The sequence below is a fragment of the Chiloscyllium plagiosum genome, unplaced genomic scaffold (assembly GCF_037043375.1).
Source record: "Chiloscyllium plagiosum isolate Xiang-an unplaced genomic scaffold, Cpla_swu_hap1 HiC_scaffold_19, whole genome shotgun sequence".
In the NCBI taxonomy this organism is placed as follows: Eukaryota; Metazoa; Chordata; class Chondrichthyes; order Orectolobiformes; family Hemiscylliidae; genus Chiloscyllium; species Chiloscyllium plagiosum.
The window spans coordinates 65672085-65692340 of record NW_028270157.1 but is presented as its reverse complement, the minus strand read 5'-3'; the positions used below and the strand labels follow the sequence as shown (position 1 = coordinate 65692340).

The 20256-nt window shown below is 44.2% G+C and overlaps 1 protein-coding gene across 1 annotated transcript in view; it reads left to right on the top strand.

The window, feature by feature from the left end:
• Positions 1-20256, top strand: part of LOC122559483 (uncharacterized) — a 183730-nt gene that overhangs the window by 144842 nt on the left and 18632 nt on the right. Inside the window, exons 50-54 of the mRNA XM_087996932.1 lie at positions 995-1127; positions 6515-6715; positions 8090-8197; positions 11687-12016; positions 19685-19828. Coding sequence (XP_087853058.1) covers positions 995-1127; positions 6515-6715; positions 8090-8197; positions 11687-12016; positions 19685-19828 — 916 coding nt within the window. The remainder of the gene's footprint in view (positions 1-994; positions 1128-6514; positions 6716-8089; positions 8198-11686; positions 12017-19684; positions 19829-20256) is intronic.

Sequence of the window (20256 nt, the reverse complement as noted above, 5' to 3'; positions counted from 1 at the left end):
TTAGCCAACTCATCTGCACCAACCAGACATCCCAATCTGACCTTATACCATTTGCCAGCATTTGGCCCATATTCCTCGGAACCCTTCCTACTCATATACCCATCCAGATGCCTTTTAAATGCTGTAATTGTATCCGCCTCCACTTCCTCTGGCAGCTCATTCCATTCACGCGCCACCCTCTGCATGAAAAAGTTACCCCTCAGCTCCTTTTTAAATCTTGCCCCTCTCACCTTAAATCTATGCCCTCTAGTTTTGGACTCCCCCACCCGAGGAAAAAGTCCTTGGCTGTCACTATCCTTGCCCCTCATGATTTTATAAACCTTTATAAGGTCAGCCCTCAGCCTCCAATTCTCCGGGGACAATAACCCCAGCCTCTTCAGCCTCTCCCTAAATCCGGTGACATCCTTGTAAGTCCTTTCTGCACCCTTTCAATTATCACAAGGTCCTTCCAATGGAAGGATGACCAGAACCAAATACTGTATTCTTAAAGTATTTAGAGGAGATGAGGGTTTAAAAAAAAAGGAAGGGTTATAACAAAGGGAATAGAAAAGGGGCAAATCCGATTTGGATAAATATATCATATCTTATAAACTGTAATCCTGAATTCACAATATTCCTTAATTAGATGACAGCTTGAAATGATTTGTGTTGTCACTATAATGTTTCAGTTTCCAAGATAGTTTGTGAATAAATACAACTTCGTGCATCATTTTTATCATCGTAATGTGACATCTAATAGAATGGGGATGCATTTGCTTCATTGACATCACTCCCTGTCCCCTTCCTGGGTCTAACACTCTCCTGAGGAATGTGTGGGAAGTAGGGGTTTGGTCTCTATAGATGGTGACAGCCATAGATGCCAGAATCAAATAACACTGAACCACAGGAAGGTAAACACAAATTCCCTTGACTGAGCAAAGGCACTGGCTATGTGAGTGTAATTAATTTGCAGTATCATGCTGTGTTCTGACTGTTGTATTCTGTCTCACATCAGCCATCCCGTATCAGATGCTTGAGGAGGATTGGCACCGCTCAGCAGGAATGATTATCATCACAGTCCTATCAATGGTTTTCCTCAGTCTCCTATTACTTGGCCTTCTGTTTGTGTGGTGCTACAGGAGGAAGCGGTAAGTAGTGAGGAATTGAGTGCATCCAGTCACCTGGGTACCAAAGGATACAAGCTTCATGCAGAGTCACTGATCTGGGTGTTGCTGCATAAATGTAATTGTCTTTCTGCAGTTCATCTATCTTCTGTCCATTAGTTTTGCAAGGATTTGTATCAGAGCTTCAGCAGGAGGTCAGTGTGCTGTCTCATTATTGTCCAGAGAAAAGATCCTTCTCAGTGTTTCACACAATGGGACACATTTTCTAGTTTCTAGCAAATACAAAGTTTCAAAACCAAAAGAAATCCAAAGGAAATGTCAACTGTGGCACTAGAGTGGTGAATGTAATAATTCAGATAAATGTGAGGTGCTGCATTTTGGGAAAGCAAATCTTAGCAGGACTTATACACTTAATGGTAAGGTCCTAGGGAGTGTTGCTGAACAAAGAGACCTTGGAGTGCAGGTTCATAGCTCCTTGAAAGTAATATCACAGATAGATAGGATAGTGAAAAAGGCATTTGGTATACTTTCCTTTATTGATTAGAGTATTGAGTACAGGAGTTGGGAGGTCATGTTGCGGCTGTACAGGAAATTGGCTAGGCCACTGTTGGAATATTGCGTGCAATTCTGGTCTAACTTCGGAAAGATTTTGTGAAACTTGAAAGGGTTCAGAAAAGATTTACAAGGATGTTACCAGGGTTGGGGATCTGAGCTATAGGGAGAGGCTGAACAGGCTGAACAGGCTGGGGCTGTTTTCCCTGGAGTGTAGGAGGCTGAGGGGTGACCTTATAGAGGTTTACTAAATTAAGAGGGCCATGGATAGGATAAATAGACAAAGTCTTTTCCCTGGGGTGGGGGAGTCCAGAACTAGAAGGCATAGATTTAGGGTGAGAGGGGAAAGATATAAAAGAGACCTAAGGGGCAACTTTTTCACGCAGAGGGTGGTACGTGTATGGAATGACTGCCAGAGGAAGTGGTGGAGGCTGGTACAATTGCAACATTTAAGAGGCATTTGGATGGGTATATGAATAGGAAGGGTTTGGAGGGATATGGGCCGGGTGCTGTCAGGTGGGACTAGATTGGGTTGGGCTATCAGGTCGGAATGGACGGGTTGGACCGAAAGGTCTGTTTCCATGCTGTATATCTCTATGACTCTATGACACCTATTCATGACAAAAGGCACAAGGCAGAAACTGTAGCCCAAATAGATTCATAGAACATAGAACATAGAACAATACAGCACAGAACAGGCCCTTCGGCCCACGATGTTGTGCCGAACATTTGTCCTAGCTTAAGCACCTATCCACGTACCTATCCAATTGCAGTTTAAAGGTCGCCAATGATTCTGAGTCTGCCACTCCCACAGGCAGCGCATTCCATGCCCCCACCACTCTCTGGGTAAAGAACCTACCCCTGACATCCCCCTATACCTTCCACCCTTCATCTTAAATTTATGTCCCCTTGAAACACACTGTTGTACCCGGGGAAAAAGTCTCTGACTGTCTACTCTATCTATTCCCCTGATCATCTTATAAACCTCTATCAAGTCACCCCTCATCCTTCGCCGTTCCAATGAGAAAAGGCCGAGAACTCTCAACCTATCCTCGTACGACCTATTCTCCATTCCAGGCAACATCTTGGTAAATCTCCTCTGCGCCCTCTCCAAAGCTTCCACATCTTTCCTAAAATGAGGCGACCAGAACTGCACACAGTATTCCAAATGTGGCCTTACCAAGGTCCTGTACAGTTGCAACATCACTTCACGACTCTTGAATTCAATCCCTCTGCTAATGAACGCTAATACACCGTAGGCCTTCTTACAAGCTCTATCCACCTGAGTGGCAACTTTCAAAGATCTATGAACATCCCTCTGCTCCTCCACCTTACTAAGAACTCCGACTTCACTTCCACCCTGCTCCCGCCACTCTCTGCTGCAAGAAGACTGTTGGCGTCGAGGTAAGTTCTTAAATAACAATCACTTACCTTCCCGACCGGCTTTGCACTCCGACTTCACTTCCGCCCAGCACCCGTTGTGGATAAAGTTAGATCATAGAATCTTTACAGTATGGAAGCAGGCCATTTGGCCCATTGAGTCCACATTGACCCTCTGTAGATCATCCCACCCAGACCCATCCCCCTAGTCTATCGCTGTAACCCTGCATTTTACCATGGCTAATCCACCTAGCCTGCACACCCTGGACACTATGGGCAAATTTAGCTTGGCCAATTCACCTAACCTGCACATCTTTGGACTGGGGGGGGGGGAGGTGGGGGAACCCAAGCACCCAGAGGAATCCCACGGAGACAGAGGGTGAGTGTGCTAACCCCACACAGACAGTCGTCTGACAGTGGAACCCACCCAGGTCCAAGGCACTGTGAGACAGCAATGCTAATCACTCCGTGACCATGCCAAGATCCAGAGAGATCCTGAATTCAGAATGCAGGATGAAAATCAACTTTGTAAATGTTGGAATTCTCAGGGAGAATAAATTATACATATGAAATAGAGCAGAAATAAGCCATTCTGCCCCTTCAGCCTCCCCTGCCATTTAATAAGATCATGGCTGATCTGTTGGTGTTTTGAGTTCCACAAACTCTGGGCTGAGAAGTGGCAGATGGAGTTTCGTTTAGATAAATGCGAGGGGCTACATTTTGGAAAAACAATCAGAGCAGGACTTATACACTTAATGGGAAGGTCCAGGAGAGTGTTGCTGAACAAAGAGACATTGGAGTGCAGGTTCATAGTTCCTTGGAAATAGAGTCACAGGTAGATAGGATAGTGAAGAAGGTGTTTGGTATGCTTTCCTTTATTGCTCAGAGCATTGAGTACAGGAGTTGGGAGGTCATGTTGCAACTGCACAAGACATTGGTTAGGCTGCGTTTGGAATATTGCGTGTAATTCTGGTCTCCTACCTATTGGAAGGATGTTGTGAAACTTGAAAGGGTTCAGAAAAGATTCACAAGAATGTTGCCAGGGTTGGAGAGTTTGCGCTATAGGGTGAGGTTGAATAGGCTGGGGCTGTTTTCCCTGGAGCATCAGAGGCTGAGGGATGACCGTATAGAGGTTCATAAAGTCATGAGGGGCATGGATAGGGTGAACAGACAAGGTCTTTTTCCTAGGGTCAGGGAGTCCAAAACTAGAGGATTTAGGGTGAGAGGGGAAAAACTTAAAAGGGTCCTAAGGGGCAACTTTTTCACACAGAGGGTGGTGTGTGTATGGAATGAGCTGCCAGAGGAAGTGGTTGAGGCTGGTACAATTACAGCATTTAAAAGACATCTAGATGGGTATATGAATAGGAAGAATTTAAGGGGATATGGGCCAGGTGCTGGCAAATGGGATGAGATTAGGTTAGGACATCTGGTCAGCATGGACGAGTTGGACCAAAGAGTCTGTTTCCATGCTGTACATCTCTATGATCTAACCAGAAAAGACTAACAACTAACTAATAACTGAGAAGTTATACTCATCAGGGAAGACTGAACAGGCTGTGACTCTTTTGTTGAGAAAAGGAAGGATTAGGGGCTGACCCGGAGGTCATTAATATAATAAACGTTTGATAGATTAGTTGTAGAGGAGGTGTCTCCACTTGTACAGGAGTTCCAAACTAAAGGATAAAAATATAAGACATCAACTAAGGAATTCAGCAGGGCCTTCTTCCCCAGCAACTGTTCAGACTGTTACGTTTGCTACCAGATACAGTAATTCAGCTGAATGGCAGAGTTACATCGAGGGGGAAGCTGGATGGGTACATGAGGGGGTAAAAAAAGACTTGAAGAATATGTTGCAAGGACTCGATGAAGTAGGATGGGAGCAGGTGTGTATGGAGCAAAAACACCAATGGGAGTGAATGACCTCTTTCTCTGTGTAACCAACATAGGCATTTTAAGGATGGGACATCTTTGACTAATTTAGTGAAACATCTCCTGAGGAAGTAGCATTTGTGAATAAAAGAAATGTGATGATTTTTTTAGTATCATTTGAGGAAGTGCCACCTGATAGTCTTGTTATAGTGTTAAGGAGAATATAACTTTCTGGTTCAGGATTTGACCAAGAATAGGAATTGGAGTGGAACATTAAAGACACCAGTGAGAGGCGCTTTCCCCCAACAGTCTCTGCTGGGAGGTATTTTGTTTTCTCCACGTTCCTAAGCACAAGAAGGGCAAAGCCACAGGATGTCATCAGGAAGCAATTCTTCAAACAAGGGAGTAATGGATATCCAGAGCTCACTGCCTCCAAAATTAGATTAATGTAATTGAGGTTCAATTAATAATAGAAGTTGATAGATTTTGGCTATTAAGGATATTAAGGGACATGAACCAAGACCAGTAAATAGTGGTAAGATATTCAGGTATTATTTTATCAGGGAATCTGCTGTTGTTCTGTGGCCCTGTAAACATTTTTCAGTAATTATTGATAGTTCTAAAGGTGGGGTCCGGGCAAATTGTGAAGTATAATTCGACATGGATGCCTGAACGGATTTGCTCCCAGGTTCCTGAAGCGATACAGAGAAATAAGGCAGAGTAGTGGTTAAGTAAATGATTGATAAAGGGAGGTGTAACCAAAATATGAAGATTGTTTAAATGTGGAAAGACAGAGCTATCTAGTGGTATAGCCACTGGTATAAAAGACCAGTGGGAATCTGGGTTTTATCTGTCTAATGTCGAATGTTGTATTGAATTAGTATGTGGGCATCAGTTAAGCATATGACTACTTGTGTATAATTCTGAACACCCTTTAGTTACTGGGCCCATAGAGCAGGATCAGTCAAGAATCAAACGGATCTGGCGAGAAATCAGAGTTTATTTATTAACCAAAAATGACATAATTGTGGCATTTTGCACTGAAACAGGAGAAGTTAAGAGTGTATAAATGGATTATTCAAAACTATAAAAGGTTTCACAGGGTAACTAATGAAGGATTGTTCCTACTATGTTGAAAAGGAATAATTTAACAAGATATGTGGAGAGAGAAACAAAACAAATCATCAAAAAAATCATGGTGGCACAGTGGTTAGCACTGCTGCCTCACAGCACCAGAGACCCGGGTTCAATTCCCACCTCAGGCAACTGTCTGTGTGGAATTTGCACATTCTCCCTGTGTCTGTGTGGGTTTCCTCCGGGTGCTCCGGTTTCCTCCCACAGTCCAAAGATGTGCAGGTTAGGTGAATTGGCCATGCTAAATTGCCCATAGTGTTAGGTGAAATGTAGGGGAATGGGTCTGGGTGGGTTGCTCTTCAGAGGCTCAGTGTGGACTTGTTGGGCCGAAGGGCCTGTTTCCACGCTGTAAGTAATTTAATCTAATAACGGACTAAATATAGCCTCAACCTGTGCATTCACTCCTTTGATTTATATTCCAAAACATTTATGATTTGCAGTTTTCATCTCTCTTTTATAATTTAAATCCAACGCAGGACTGGAATGATGAAGAATAATTGGATGGGCTATGATACACACTTTAAAAAGGACAAGTGCAAGAAGAATATTCTGACAGCAATGCTTGAAGGACAGCAAAATGAGAAAGTTAACAACACTCTGTTCTTTATTCAACCCGAGGACCAACGCTCTAATGAGGACAATACCTCTAGATCCTGGAACATTCCAGAATACCACAGGTACTTGCTTTTTAAGTTTAATAACAAACACTTTGTGTTGGAAAAGTCAATTCTTCCTTTATTTTCTGTTGCTGTGATTGGCCATACGTCAGGCTAACAGGAAATCATGAGGGAGGGACAAGATAAGTTGCTTTTGCAAGGAGCCAGGAAGGACAAGACAGGCTGGATACCCTCCTACTGTGCTGTAACTGTTTTATGATTCTATGGTTGTCTTGCGGAGGCAGGTTGAACTAAAACATTCAAGAGGGCATTTGGTTATCGATCTTTGGATAGAAATAACATGCAAGGATATGTGGGAAAAGCAGGATATATGCACTAGGTAAGGATGTCCATTTGAAGAGCAGACACTATAGGTCGAATGGCCTTCTTCAGTGCCGTAACCATTCTGTGATTTATCAGGAATGAGGTCTGATGACTGTAGCCCAGTAATGAACCATATCAAACACATCCTGGGTGACAAATAGGAGGCTAGAAGCACCCAGCAAGCCAGGCAGCATCAGGAAGTAGAGAAGTCTATCTTTCGGGTCGAGACCCTTCATCAGGACAGTAAAACGAACTGTCTCGTTCCAAAACATTGACTTCTCCATCTCCTGATGCTGCCTGGCTTGCCAGGTGCTTCCAGCCTCCTGTTTGTCTACTTTGGATTCCAGCATCTGCAGTTTTTTTTTGGTCTCTAACATCCTGGGTGACAATATAAAAGTTGCCATTTTTTTAATGTAGACTGCTTAGTTTGGGCTCCTGTGGACTTAGGAATACTGTGGATGGGGAATCTCAACTGCTCCCGAAATTCAGCAACCCTAATTTTCACCCAGTAGGCTGGAATTGGATTGTGACTGACTCTAGGTTCAGGTTATGAGTCCAGGTGCTGCTGAAGAAGCTTTGGCCAGTTGCTAACATGAGGCCTGGAGTCCATTGGTGCTGCAGGCATGAGGTTGGAAGGAGTAGCTGTTCCTGCTGGTCTTCAGATAATGTTGAGCTTGTTGCCGTCTGTCCCATTCTCTTGCAGTGAGGGAAACTTTAGCAACTTGTTTCTGTCCTTTCAGCTCATCTCACAGTTGAGCTGACTGGGGCCAAGTGCATCTGAGCTGAAGGTAACAGTAAGGTCCCTGGTGTGCTGCAGTTACGGGCAATAAGTGTAAGCCATCCAGCTCAGTGAAAAACTGGGCATGAAAGTGGACGAGTTCTAAGCAGCAATAGTGCTTTCATGGGCAAGCCATGAGCTGAGCAGATTACACCCATAGTTACTTCCATTGGAAACTGCAGGGCAAAGTATTTTCCCAGTCAACAAAACCATTTTTTTAAACAAATGAAGGTAAACTTTTTAAACATTAAACAATGTAAAGATATTTTGAAGTGTTTATGATTCTTTCACAGCATCTATGGGCAGAGGGGGCCATCTATTGCCCATGGACTGCGTTCTGATCATCTCCTGTTCAGTTCTGCCTCCACACCCTCGGACACAAGCCGATCTGTGCTGAAGAGGTACATGCCATAATCTCCTATACATACTGAAGAGTCTCTGTGGCTTTCATTTAGATTCTAGTCAGTCAGTATAGTGTCAGGCAACAGTATCAAGGGAGCTTTACTTTCCAGTTACTTATGGTTTAAAAGAGTAGAGGTAACTTTACTTTCATCTTAACAGAGTAGAGTAAGCTTTACTTTCAGGTTTCCTTCCAACTAACTTTTAGTTGAAGAGTAGAGATGGCTTTACCACTTGTTTAAGAGTAGAGGAAGCATTACACTCCACCTAACCCAGCGCTGTACCTGTCCTGGGAGTGTTTGATGAGGATAATGCAGACAGAACTTTACATAGAACAATATAGTGCAGAACAGGCCCTTCGGCCCTCGATGTTGCACCGACCTGTGTACATTCAGATTAAAAGATTAGAGAGAGCTTTACTCTGTATTTAACCCCGTGCTGCCCCTGTCCCAGGGTTGTTTGATGTGGACACTATTGAAGGAGCTTTACTGTCTAATTATTTTTAATTTAAAAGAGTAGAGGGATCTTTAATTTCAGTTCGTTAAAACGGTAGAGAGAGTTTTACTCTGAATCTGACCCCGTGCTGTCCCAGTCTCAGAAATGTTTGATGGGGTCAATGATGAGAGAGCTTTACTTTCAGCTTAAAAGAATAAAGGCATTTTTACTTTCTGGGTAAGAGACGAGAGAGGATTTGAGTCTCCGGTCGGGAAGTTGCAATAGTTGGTCGGTGCTCAGGGACTGGGGAGCCGAGAAGTCAGTCTAACTGAAAACCTCTTGTGCCAGTATTCCTTCGTGATACCATTGACACTACCTTCCACACCTTTTGTGGTCAAATAGAGGGCACGGTCATGGTGAATACTTTGATATTAACCAGAAAATAGCTGCTGCCCATGGAAATGTATACCAACGAGGGTTAGTGCTTTAAGAAAAGGAAGGGGGAAAAAAAATCAACGCCTTTCAAAATAAAGCTATTCAACATTAGGTTGCTTTCATTCACAGCAATACCTAGGAAATACCTTTCAGATGAAATCAAGGTCATGTCTAGTCTCTCAATGGGACCCCAGGGTGCAATGAGTGAAGAATAGGGTCATTCTTCTCAGCGACGGAGACAATACTTATCCTTTAAAAGTCAATATCCATAAAAAGCAGAGGGTCAGTTTGTTATCACATTGCTTTTTGTAAGGTCTTCTATGAGTAAGTTAGTGGCCATGTTTCCCACACTGACCAGGCTACGCGGAGGGGTCTTGGGATATTCTGTGGTTGTGAACAGTGCAACATAAACGCACATCTTTATTTCTTTGTTTTTTTTTTGTTTTAGTTTCTTTCTGAAGCCACCGAGAACATGTGGGTTTGGGTAGGCTGAGATGTTAAAACTTTACACCCAAGTTCTGAGTTGCCTCGAATCCACATATGTCCAGGTTTTCTAGAAGTCAGGATTGAAGGCAGGTCAGTAATCCTCTCCCAAGAAGGGTGGTTGGCCGTTGAAACATTTCCAATGACTGGCAGACACTGATTCAGCCGGTTTAATCCCAGTGACTGCACTTCTCAGTTTATGTTTCTGGAGGGAGGCAAGCACAGCTTCCGAGCCAAACCTCCCGAATCCAGCTTCTGGGTGTGGATCTGTAAGAGTCCTCCCCACTCTCAGCTACAGGCTCCTGACTCAGGCAGATGACCCTGTGCTGCAGGCCTCCACGTGGTTATCAGAGCTCTGAGCATACAAGGGTTCAAGCGCACTTGCACAGTGGCTAGAGCGGGGAAGGTTTGAGTGACCAAACTTAAAGAGACTCAGGAGGGACGTGAATGGATGTGGAGGGGTACAGAAGACATAGGGAGGATATGGAAGTATGGAGTTGGGATTGGTGGTGGTGGTGGGGGGGCTGTGGTCAGAGAGGTGATGCTTAAGGCTTCTCACACTCATCTACCAAATTGGGCCAATGACCCATCGGATCGAGGTGGGCCTTCTACAATGCATTCATCCACCTCTCTACCTGCTTTAGCTCTGGTTCTGAAGACAGCTGTCCAAAATCCTCCCCTTTTTTGCATGGACAGAGGCAACCCTAACTCTAGCTTGTCCGCCAATTCCAAACGCTTTGCCTCGCTCCTTTCTGTAAAACTCCCAAAGTGACTTCTTCCACCCCCCAGGAAACTCTTAGTGGCTGAAAGAGCCATCACTGTACAAGCATGCCTTGTTTAAACCAATCATATTCAACAAACAAAATGTTGAGTCCAATAATCCTAAACCCAACCCGGAAATAGAGATTTTGATTCTGACAAGAGTTTGTTATGGATCAGACCAAACTCCGCTTAAAGTTTATTAAGAAGGTAGTCCAGACCCTAATGTTACAGTGTTGTGTTCCAGAATAATTCGATTGGTCAAACTACCAGGCTTGAAGTAAAATTCATACCAGGCTTGAATATGAGATTTTGTTCATATGCTATAATTAAAATACAGCCAAAATAAGAAGAAAAGAATTGACTTATCTGTAATTCTTTTGCTTCACAAAATTATATATGCATTAACTACTAATTAACTGGTCCAGTATGGTAACATCCCATAGACACACCCTTGGCAAAGGCAAATTCACTAAAATAGATTGTCTCACATGCAATTCTCACAGCAGGAAGAGAACCCCAGCTTTTAGCTGTAACAGAGAGAGGAATAAGAGCTTCCACATCCAGCTTCAAGACCCCAACCACTGAAAGCTAAAACCGAAAATCCTGGTTCTGTGGGAGCTTGACCCCACCCATTCAGGCTGCTTCTATTGTTCCAACTTTAAAAGAAGACCCAAAGCTTCAGAAGCTATTTATTTTATTGGCTTTGGAACAGGGTGCTCAGGACCTCTGTCTCAACCTGTCTCTGTTTTTAAAAAAAGAACAGAATAGACCCCTAAAAGCCATGGTATTGGCACAATGGGCAGTGCACTCAAGGTGGGTCATGACATTCCCACTTCAGAGAAAAAAGTGCACTGCCCTCTGCTGCCCATTAAGCACATTGTATACTTCGCATTTTGCTGTGGTGAATAATAATCTTAGAGAAAGGAATTTAGGGCTGAATCTTACTGTATTTTGCCAAATTGTCATTCGGTTTCATGGAGTATTTCTTTTTGCAAGGTTGAGCTAGTTTTATTACTCTATTGCCCAAAGCACATCCCATTAACAAAGTCACCATTGTCTTACCAGGCCATATGGCTGTTCTCTCATTAGAGAGGTGGTTTAACCTGTCTTGGGCAAGGGGTGAGATTGAGAAGGAGAGTCCTTCATGGAAACCATCAGACTCAGATCTCTAGAGTGGGACTCGAATCCACAACCTTCAAGGTTCAGAACTAAATTATCACTGAGCCACAGTGAATACTTAACCAGGATTCTCATTATACTTAAATGATGCACTGACCACACACCTCAATATATGATGCTCTGTGTGCTTTTGTGTTACTGTACATCACAGTTTAAATAACTGAGCCTTCTATGTATTTTGCTGAATTCTGTTCCAGTGGCTTAGTTCATGCTGGATGTGTACAGAATCGATTGATTCAATCTGGATCATTACTGACTGGATCAACGCAGACTCAATCGATTCAGTCTGGAGCAAGTCAGACTCAATGGACAGCAAATGGGTTGGTTCACACTGGTTTGGCGCACACTGTGTTAGCGCCTGGATGTATTCAAACTGGATTCATGCAGAATAGATCAGTACAGGCAGGATCAGCACAAATGGCATCAGTACAGAAGGGATCAGCAGGATCTGGAGTAGTACAGGATGGATTGCTTCTGACTAGATTGACACAGCAAACTGGCACTGGTACGGCCAAGTCTGCCCACAGGTAGGTCACTAATGCAACAGTTACTTGTCACTTTGGTAAAACGTAATGTTTTAACTTGAGTTCTGGTGAAAGGCTGCTTCCAATGAGTACTAAGTCACGCAAAGCTGAAGACTATCAGTTTCAAACTAACCCCAGCCTTTCCCAAGATGACTGATCTTATTCGGGGTGCCTTCTGAGGGTGCTCCTGTTGACCTGTTGCCTGGGGACCATAAATACCAGTTATCGTCCGAGCAAGACAACTCCTGAAACGCGTGGATGTCAGGTGAGGGTGAGAACATGAGAATGCCCCCCACAGCCAAAGAGCTTACCAATGTGCATCCAGTCGACTGGAAATTTTGGACATAGTCCAAGTAATATCAGCTGGCACCTCTGAAGCCAGGAGGCACAGTCATTAATATCCCAATCTCTAACCTTTCCAACACACCGTCAGATACCCATTACATGGTAGAATCTTACAGGTTGGAAGGAGACCATTCAGCCCAGCTTTAGAGGACTATCCAATTTGTCCCACTCTTCCCAGCTGCTCTAATTTATTTTTCCTTTTGAAGTATTTGTCCGATTCATTTTGAAAGTGACCATTGAATGTACCTCCACTGCCCTCGAGACAGCACAATCCACTATGAAAAGTAACTTATCATCTCCCGACCCTGACATTAGCTCCCTGAAAAAAGAGTGTGTGTGTGTGTGTGTGTGTCAGACCCGTCCTCAGTGATACTCTATACCTCCCAATATCCATCTCTGCACCAAAGGTGTGAACAGCCATTCGTAACAACTGTTAAGGTAGAAGACACAGGCAGGAAGGATCACGGAGGATGGCTCATTCAGTGAGTTACTAATCCTGTGAGGACGTCTCTTAATTTTCGACATCTCTATTAAATCACCCTTTTACCTGCCATCAATAGGAACCAACTCTGGCTTCTGCAGTCTCTGCACAAAACTGACATTCCTTGTCCCAGGCACCATTCTGGTAAATTATTCCCTGCCCTTCCCAATGTCACGGATAGTTTTGTATTTCTAAGATGGCAATGGATTGTAGCTAATGGAGGAGGCAGCCAGAGATTACCCTCAGTGAGGCAAATGGGCCCCTTGTGAATCTGCTCATCATGCAACTAATCAGCTGAAGCTAACAGTGATAACATAAGAAGTACGCTTAGGGGTTGTATGTGTCCTTGACAGCAATGCTCCAGTTCATTTCTACAGAAAGCTAACATTTGACTAATTTATTTTGGCTTGTTTTGGCTATGTGGGCGGCACGGTGGCACAGTGGTTAGCACTGCTGCCTCACAGCGCCTGAGACCCGGGTTCAATTCCCGCCTCAGGCGACTGACTGTGTGGAGTTTGCACGTTCTCCCCGTGTCTGCGTGGGTTTCCTCCGGGTGCTCCGGTTTCCTCCCACAGTCCAAAGATGTGCAGGGTCAGGTGAATTGGCCATGCTAAATTGCCCGTAGTGTTAGGTAAGGGGTAAATGTAGGGGTATGGGTGGGTTCGCTTCGGCGGGTCGGTGTGGACTTGTTGGGCCGAAGGGCCTGTTTCCACACTGTAATGTAATCTAATCTAATCTAATCTAATGTAATCTAATCTAATCTAATCTTGTTGCACCTTCATTTTAACGTTTGCTGAACAAAAGAAAGAGGAGTGAATCATTTTGCCCTTTTGGGTTTAAGAACATAGAGCATAGAACATTACAGCAGAGTACAGGCCCTTCGGCCCTGGATGTTGTGCTGACCTTTTATCCTATTCTAAGATCAAATTAATTTACATACCCTTTACTTTACTATCATCTATGTGCTTATCCATGAGTCGCTTAATTCTCCCTAACGTATCTGACTCTACTACCACTGCTGGCAGTGTATTCCACATACCCACCACTCTCTGTGTGTAAAGAACCAACTTCTGACATCTCCCCTAAACCTTCCTCCAATCACCTTAAAATTATGCTCCCCCTTGTGACAGCCATTTCTGCCTGGGGGAAAAGTCTCTGGCTATCCACTCTATCTATGCCTCTCATCATCTTGTACACCTCTATCAAGTCACCTCTCATTCTTCTTCCCTCCAATGAGAAAAGCACTATCTCCCTTAAACTTTCTTCATAAGATATGCTCTCCAGTCCAGGCAGCATCCCTGGTAAATCTCCTCTGCAGCCTTTTTAAAGCTTCCACATCCTTCCTATAATGAGGTGACCAGAACTGAACACAATAGTCCAAATGTGGTCTAACCAGGGCTCTATAGAACTGCTGCTTCCTTCTCAAGTGGAACAACTCCCAGGGTGCTCTCAATGAAAACCTTTATTGGTCTCTCATCCCAAAAATATCTCCTCCTTTATGTTTCCCACAAATATGCTAAATTCACACTTTGCCGCATTTTATTTTACCTTCCATATCCTTGCCTGCACACCCAACTTAAGATCATCCATATCTCTGTTGTCTCTATGTCTTCTTCAACACTTAGTTTCACCCTCACCCTAAATTAGACAGAAAATAGCAGCAGTAGGCCACTCAGCCCTTCAGCAGTCCTGAAGAAGGGTTAAACCCAAAACATCAACTTCTGTCCCTCCTGATGCTGCCTGGCTTGCTGTGTTCTCCCAGCCTCCGGCCTATCTATTCAGCCCTTTGAGCCTGCTTTACCATTCAGTATGATCATGGCTGATCATCCAACACCCTGATCCTGCTTACCCTTTAGCCCTAAGAACTATATCGAACTCCTCCTTGTAAACTTTCAATGTTTTAGTTTCAACAGCTTTCCAGGACAAAGAATTCTGTGACATTCAATTCCCCCCATTTGATTTATTAACATTAAATATAAATAACTAAGGCCAGAATACTGATCCTGGCAGGCATACCCTGTCAATTTGAAAATGCTCTGTTTATTTATCTTCTGTTCACTAAACAGTTCTCCATCTATGCTAATATCTTCTTCGTCTTACGTTCTATGCTCTAATGCAAGCCCAGCCACAACACTATGTCCTTAATCCAAGGCCGAGAGGCAGATCCTGAACCCATCCCAGCCAGGATGGGGATCAAACCACATGCTGCCAAATCCACACCAGCCATCCAATCAACTAAGCAACCAGATTCCCAAAGAGTCCGAGTTGCTATGGCAACATAGACATTTGCACACACGCTGTAGTTTAGAATTATGAATAGCAATGGTAAAGGCTCTCATTGCCGTGTCAGTAGTCAAGCCCTCCCCTGCTCTGACTACCTGATGCTGAAGATTAGATGGTTCTCCAAGTTGACGCTTAACCTGTTTGGCTGTATTGAAACACACCTTTATCTGCCATCAACAAATCCTGGAGTGGGATTCAAACCCCTGACTTGGCACAGGGATGCTCCCCACTGCACCACAGGACCTCATTATGTTAATATATTCCTCCTTAACCACATACATTAGTTCACATTTTTTGGAATCACTTTACGTGCGGTGTTTTTCCAAATACTGCCGGAAAATCTCAATATGCCACATCCCCCTTTTTGATCCTGCTAGTTACATTCTCTGAACTGCTTAACCAAACACCATTTTCTTTTGTAAATGTATGTTGATTCTACTTGGTCATATTTTGGTGTTTTAATTGCCCTGCTAGCATATCCCTAGTAATGGATTTTGATCTTTAGCCTACTATGATGTTAGACTAGCTAGCCTTCCTTGGGTTCAGTTGCTATTTTGTAATCTGTGGAACGTCTTCTCGAATCTAAGTAATTCTGGACAGCTACCACAAGTAGCTTTGGCAACTAGCATTGGGGAGAATCCAAAGGGTTTTTACAAATATATTAAGGACAAAAGGGTAACGAGGGAGAGAATAGGGCACCTCAAAGATCAGCAAGGTGGCCTTTGTGTGGAGCCGCAGAAAATAGGGGAGATACTAAATGAGTATTTTGCATCAGTATTTACTGTGGAAAAGGATATGGAAGATATAGACTGTAGGGAAATAGATAGTGACATCTTGCAAAATGTCCAGATTACAGAGGAGGAAGTGCTGGATGTCTTGAAACGGTTAAAGGTGGATAGATCCCCAGGACCTGATCAGGTGTACCTGAGAACTCTGTGGGAAGCTAGAGAAGTGATTGCTGGGCTTCTTGCTGAGATATTTGTATCATCGATAGTCACAGGTGAGGTGCCGGAAGACTGGAGGTTGGCAAATGTGGTGCCACTGTTTAAGAAGGGTGGTAAAGACAAGCCAGGGAACTATAGACCAGTGAGCTTGACATCGGTGGTGGGCAAGTTGTTGGAGGGAATCCTGAGGGACAGGATGTACATGTATTTGGAAAGGCAAGGACTGATTCGGGATAGTCAACATGGCTTTATGCATGGGAAATCATGTCTCACAAACTTGATTGCGTTTTTTGAAGAAGTAACAAAGAAGATTGATGAAGGCAGAGCAGTAGATGTGATCTATATGGACTTCAGTAAGGCATGCGACAAGGTTCCCCATGGGAGACTGGTTAGCAAGGTTAGATCTCATGGAATACAGGGATAACTTGCCATTTGGATACAGAACTGACTCAAAGGTAGAAGACAGAGGGTGGTGGTGGAGGGTTGTTTTTCAGACTGAAGGCCTGTGACCAGTGGAGTGCCACAAGGATCATTGCTGGGTCCTCTACTTTTTGTCATTTACATAAATGATTTGGATGCGAGCATAAAAGGTACAGTTATTAAATTTGCAGATGACACCAAAATTGGAGGTGAAGTGGACAGCGAAGAGGGTTACCTCAGATTACAACAGGATCTGGACCAGATGGACCAATGGACTGAGAAGTGGCAGATTGAGTTTAATTCAGATAAATGTGAGGTGCTGCATTTTGGGGAAAGCAAATCTTAGCAGGACTTACACACTTAATGGTAAGGTCCTCGGGAGTGTTGCTGAACAAAGAGACCTTGTAGTGCAGGTTCATAGCTCTTTGAAAGTGGAGTCACAAGTAGATAGGATGGCGAAGAAGGCATTTGGTATGCTTTCCTTTATTAGTCAGAGTATTGAGTACAGGAGTTGGGAGGTCATGTTGTGGCTGTAAAGGACATTGGTTAGGCCACTGTTGGAATATTGCGTGCAATTGTGGTCTCCTTCCTATCGGAAAGATGTAGTGAAACTTGAAAGGGTTCAGAAAAGATTTACAAGGATGTTGGAGGATTTGAGCTATAGGGAGAGGCTGAACAGGCTGGGGCTGTTTTCCCTGGAGCATCGGAGGCTGAGGGGTGACCTTATCGAGGTTTATAAAATTATGAGGGGCATGGATAGGATAAATAGACAAAGTCTTTTCCCTGGGGTGGGGGAGTCCAGAACTAGAGGGAGGGTATATGAATAGGAAGGGTTTGGAGGGATATGGGCCGCGTGTGGGCAGGGGGGACTAGATTGGGTTGGGATATCTGGTCGGCATGGACAGGTTGGACTGAAGGATTTGTTTCCATGCTGTACACCTCTATGACTCTAAGTACAGCCATTGTCTCTCGAGCAACCGTAGAGACGTACAACATGGAAACAGATCCTTCGGTCCAACTCATCTGCGCCAACCACACATCCCAACCCGATCGAGACCCAATTGCCAGAACTTGGCCCTTATCCCTCTGAACCCTTCCTATTCATGTAACCATCCAGATGCCTTTTAAATGCTGTACTTGTACCAGCCTCCACCACTTCCTCTGGCAGCTCATTCCATACACGCACCACCCTCTCCGTGAAAATGTTGCCCCTCAGGTCCCTTTTAAATCTTTCCTCTCTCACCTTTAACCTATGCCCTCTGGTTTTGGATTCCCCTACTCTGGGAAAAGACCATGACTATTCACCCTATCCATGCAGTTCATGATTTTATAAATCTCTATCAGGTCACCCCTCAGCCTCCGACACTCCAGGGAATAAAACCCCAGCTTATTCAGCCTCTCCTTATAAACTCAAACCCTCCAGTCCTAGCAACATCCATCATAGAATCATAGAATCCCTACAATGTGGAAGCAGACCATTCAGCTGATTGGGTCCACACCAACCCTCCGAAGTGCATCCCACCCAGGCCTACCCTATTCCCTGTAGCCTGAACATTTCTGAACACTACAGGCAATTTAGCATCGCTAATCCACCTGACCTGCAAAACTTTGGAGGTGGGAGGAAACCAGATCTTCCTGAAGAAACCCACACAGACATGGAGAGAATGTGCAAACTCCACACAGACACTCACCCAGGTCCTTGGTGCTGTGAGGCAGCAGTGCTAATCCTTGTAAATCTTTTCTAAACCCTCTCACTTTCAAAACTCTAGAATGCAGGGTTGGCAGGTCGAGAGAATTTGTCTCCATTTAGACAATGACTCATTCTCCTTTGAGTTTGTATTTTAATTGGGAGACCCAATGGAAGTGTGGTCAATCACTATTTACCAAAGGGACCTTATATGTACTCTGCCTGTAATGGCTGATGATCTGTTCTTATAAGTACAGGTTGCACTTATACAGGGCCTCTAACCTACCAGAGCATTCCAAGGTGATTCTCCTCTGGTGTAATCAAACAAAACAATACACTCAGAGCTGAAGAAACCAACATTAAGATAGAGACCAACAGTCGGTCAGGGATGTAGGTTTTCCTGAGGAGAGGTTTAAGAGTGAAGTGCAAATCTAAGGCATAGAGCCATAAAGAAATGGCCATCAATGATGGAGGAGTCATGTTGAGGTTGTACAGGACATTGATGAGGCCTCTTCTGGAGTACTGTGTCCAGTTCTGGTCACACAGCTATAGGAAGAATACCATAAAACTGGAGAGGGTTCAGAAGACATTTATCAGGAACTTGCCGGGAATGGAGGGTTTGAGTTGTAAGGAGGGGCTGGATAGGCTGGGACATTTTTCACTGGAACGTAGGAGGCAGAGAGGTGACATTATAGAGATTTATAAAATCATAAGGGGTATAGACAAGGTATCTTCTCCCTAGGGTAGGGATTTCAAGGGGTGAAAACAATGACTGCAGATGCTGGAAACCAGATTCTGGATTAGTGGTGCTGGAAAAGCACAGCAGTTCAGGCAGCATCCGAGGAGCAGTAAAATCGACGTTTCGGGCAAAAGCCCTTCATCAGGAATACAGGCAGAGTGCAGACACTCTGCTTGTATTCCTAATGAAGGGCTTTTGCCCCAAACGTCAATTTTACTGCTCCTCGGTTGCTGCCTGAACTGCTGTGCTTTTCCAGCACCACTAATCCAGAATGGGGATTTCAAGGGGGCATACTTTTGAGGTGAAAGGAGAGAGATTTTAAAAAAGACGTGGGGGCAAACGTTTTACACAGGGAGGTTCACATATGGAAATGTGGGCCAGGAGAAGTCAGGTGGGACAAGTCGAGTTTGGAATTATTTTCGACGGAGACTGGTTGGACTGAAGGGTCTGTTTCCGTGTGTATGACTCTATGAACTTATGAAAGCAAGTAGGGCTTGTGCAAGAGATCAGGATTGGACTGAAGAAAGTAAATAGATGCCTCATGTATTGGAACAATCTTTATAGGAATGATCTTTGCTGTCCCCTTCGTGCCAGCCACCAACAGAGACAAAGACAGGCACAGCCATAATATCCTTGAACAGGCCAGGAATCTGAAATCTTCCCAATTATCCAGGATTGGTGAATTAGGAGCTTTTGTGGATTTCATAAATGATGCCTTGACTGCCCCCCAGTGGCTGACACAGTCCAAGCTGTGTATTTTTTCCACCCTTAGCTCCAAGAGTGCTACTAGCTTCGCCCAGATCCACTCAGGACAAACCAGCACGGTACAGAACAGGATGGTACAGAATCGATTGGTTCAGACTGACCCAGTATGGAATGAATCGTTCCAGACTGGTACGATGAAATCTGCCAGCAGGTAGGTCAATCAACTTGTTTCAAACTATCAGCTGTTAACCCAGGATGCTCGAATGTGGTTTGGTGAATGGAGGTGGCAGAGAATCTGAGGGCGTTAGGAGTGAAAATGTTAGTCATCCATCTCTATCTGTCTCTCTCTCTGTCTCTCTCTCTCTCTCTTACCACCCCCTCCTTTTTTCGCTCTCTCCTTTTATCCATCCCTCTCTTCTTTCCCTCTCTCTTCTTTTATCCCTCTTTCCTTTCTCTGTCTCTCTCATCTTTTTGTCTCACACTTTTTCTCTCCTTTTTACTCTCTCACTCTCCTTCCTTTCTCCTCCTTTTCTCCCCCTCTCTCTTTTCCTCTCCTTTCTCTCTCTCTCTCTCTCTTTCTCTCTGTCTTTTCTCTCTATCTCTATCTGTCTCTTCTTCCCCTCTCTTCAGACACAATCC